The following is a 3123-nucleotide window of genomic DNA, read 5'->3' on the forward strand; positions in this document are numbered from 1 at the left end:
GGGGTGGAGCCATGGCTACTGGGGGTGGGGCCATGGCTGCAGGGGTGGAGCCATGGCTGCTGGATGGGGCTGTCCTGCTCTCTCCATTCAGTCCTGCTTCTGCAGAGGCCTCTGCACCCAGAGCTCGGGCACTTACTGTGCAGCCCTGAGCTGGTGTGGGGCCAGGAGCCAAGGTGCTAAAGATTCAGATCCTGGGCTTCAGAGCTTACAGTGTAGAATGAGGGTGCCGCCTGGAAGAGCTGTTGGGGAGACCCGCCTAACCCTGAGGTCCAAGACAGGCTACTGGGGCGCAGAGGTGGTGGGCTGAGGCCATGCCCCAGGCTCCGGGCTGACGCTCCCCCAGGTCCCAGCCCCTGGCCCTTCCCCTGAGGGAGGAAGGCCCGGCTGCCCCCCCCCGGGGCCCGAGGAGGGCGGCTCATGGCTTTCTTCCTCCTCGTCTGGTTTCTTAGTTATGACGATGTGTGTGCAGGAGAAAGGGTTTGCCTCCTACAGAGGGTTCAAGTGAGGTCCGCCCGCCCTGCCTGGTCCCCCCGCTGCTCCGTTCCCTGGAGGTTAAGGCCATAGCTGGTCAGGGGTTTGCCTGGTGTCCCTCTGTCACCCTCTGTCTTTCCTCCCCCCTCCCTCCCTCCCTTCCTCCTTCCCTCCCTCCCTGCTTTCCCCTCTGCCTCTCTGGTCCCCCCTCCCTTCCTTGCCTTCCATCATCTCTAACACCTGGGCCCGGGGTTTCCACACTTCCCTCCCTGGGCCCCTTTGGCAGCCCCTGAGGTGCCAGGCCTGGGGGCGGCCGAGGGGTGGGCAGCCGTGTGGGGCTTTGTCGTGGGCGCCCCAGACCCATGGCCTTTCCCTCCCTGTTCCTTTCGGGTGATTTGCCTCAGAGCAGTGAGTTTCTTTAGCATCACATTTAGGAAGTGAGAGGAGGTGGGCGGCGTGATGGAAGGCCCGGGGCCAGTTCCTGAACACGGGCTCCCCGGGGACCCCGCTCAGTCATTAGGGACCCGGCTGCACCAGCGGAGTTCAGCTGAGGGCGCACCGTGGAGGGGGTGGGAGGGGGTCCCAGGAAGTCCTGAGAGGGGTGTGCACATGCACCATGTACACATGTGCAGGCACAGACATGAGTGCACTGTATACATGCACCTGTGCATACACGTATGCTCATGCACACACATGTCCACACCCCCACACAAGTGCACTGTACACATACACATATGTACACACAGGCACAAACATGCATGTGAGTGCACTGTACCCGTGCACATGCATACACACGTGCACATGCACACGCGTCCACCCCCACACGAGTGCACTGTATACATACACATATGTACACAAGGCACAAACATGCATGCGAGTGCACTGTACCCGTGCACATGCATACACACGTGCACATGCAGGCATACATGCACATGCAGGCATAGACATGCATAGGAGTGCACTGTACACGTGTGTACACACGTACTCTCCCCCCGCAGTGGTCCTATGGCTTCTACCTGATCCACCTGCAAGGCAAGCAGGGCTTCCAGTTCTTCTGCAAGACGGAGGACACGAAGCGGAAGTGGATGGAGCAGTTTGAGATGGCCATGTGAGTCCGGGGGTAGCGTGGGGGGCTCGGGAGTCCCGGGGGGGACTCTGTCCAGTGGCTGGAGCAGTTGGGGATGGCCATGGGAGTCCAGGGGGCAGCGTGGGGGCTTGGGAATCCTGGGGGGACTCTGTCCAGGACTCTCCCAGGCGAGGGTGAGGGCAGATGCCCAGAGACCGAGACGGACTTCGTCACCCCCAGCCCCACGTTGGTGGCATCCTAGCTGTTTCACAATCTCCCCAGCAAGAGGGCCCTCCCTCTGGCCCAGGTGGGCTCCGCTGCCCGCTGCCCCGAGGCTGAGCCTGCACGGCTGTCTGGCAGGGCATTGCGTGGCCAGCAGTGGTCGCGATGCCAGATGGACCCCTGGTGACCGCTTCCTCAGGGCCCCAGGCTGTGACTCTCACCTTCTGTGGAAGCCACAGAACTATTCCATGGAATCTAGGAGGAGCCCGTTATGTCCAGCAGAGAAAGGTGATCAGTGGGTCACTGGGGACCCCAGGCACGTTGGACCCGAGGCCCGAGTGGCAGGTCCTGTGCCCTCAGACCCTGCAGTCAGACGGGCAGGTGCGCCCACTCCTGGCCTTTTCCTCCTGGTGAGCGAGCGGTGAAAGGAGGGCGGTTAGGGGTTTGTTAGGGCGTCGAATGGGGACACGTCGGAACAAATGACCGCCCGGCCGGCATGGCTCAGTGGCTGAGCGTCGACCTGTGAGCTAGGAGATGGGGGTTCGATTCCCAGTCGGGGCACAGGCCCAGGTTGCAGGCTCCATCTCCAGTCGGGGGGGCGTGCAGGAGGCAGCTGATCCATGATTCTCATCATTGATGTTTCTCTCTCTCTCTCCCTCTCCCTTCCTTCTGAAATCAATAAAAATGTATTTTTAAAAAAAGGAAAAGGTAGATGATGTCTCCTCCACAGCTGCCCCGGCTCTCAGGCTATAGCTTCTCCCCGGTGCCCTCTATGAACACTTCCCATCCCGCCTGCTGGCTTTGCCGCGAGCCCCCGGCCTCGCGCCGTCTGACAGGGGACGTAGCTCCGGGTGAATAGACGCAGCGCGCGCCCCCTCAATGCCCCGGGTGCCTGCTGGGAGTCCAGCTCACTGTTCATTCTGAGGTTTTCGTTGCTGACTCGTCCCCGTGATGAGTTCCCCTACGAGCTCCTCTGCTCAGTCTTGACCAGTGCCCGCGCCTGCCCCACCCAAACCCTGTCAGCGTGTAGCCATGACCTGCACCCAGGCCTCTCGTGCCCGTGCAGCACCCCCGTCTAGCCGGGGTGTCGGGCGGACCGGGCTCCGTCCCGGCACAGCCCGGCTGGCGTAGGGCTCAGGGAACCTGCCTCCTCCCTCCCACCAGGTCCAACATCAAGCCCGACAAAGCCAACGCCAACCACCACAGCTTCCAGATGTACACGTTCGACAAGACCACCAACTGCAAGGCCTGCAGGATGTTCCTCCGGTGAGGGCCGCCCCCCGCCCCCAGGGGGCCCCGTACCCACCGCCTCTGACCACCTCCTCCACCGCCCTGGGCTGGGCCATCAGCTCAGATCCAGCCGG

The 3123-nt window shown here is 62.4% G+C and overlaps 1 protein-coding gene across 1 annotated transcript in view; it reads left to right on the plus strand.

The window, feature by feature from the left end:
* VAV2 (vav 2 guanine nucleotide exchange factor) overlaps positions 1 to 3123 on the plus strand; it is a 78952-nt gene that overhangs the window by 63274 nt on the left and 12555 nt on the right. Inside the window, exons 16-17 of the mRNA XM_014544219.1 lie at positions 1470 to 1579; positions 2924 to 3025. Coding sequence (XP_014399705.1) covers positions 1470 to 1579; positions 2924 to 3025 — 212 coding nt within the window. The remainder of the gene's footprint in view (positions 1 to 1469; positions 1580 to 2923; positions 3026 to 3123) is intronic.

This window comes from Myotis brandtii, unplaced genomic scaffold (genome assembly GCF_000412655.1).
Source record: "Myotis brandtii unplaced genomic scaffold, ASM41265v1 scaffold357, whole genome shotgun sequence".
In the NCBI taxonomy this organism is placed as follows: domain Eukaryota; kingdom Metazoa; phylum Chordata; class Mammalia; order Chiroptera; family Vespertilionidae; genus Myotis; species Myotis brandtii.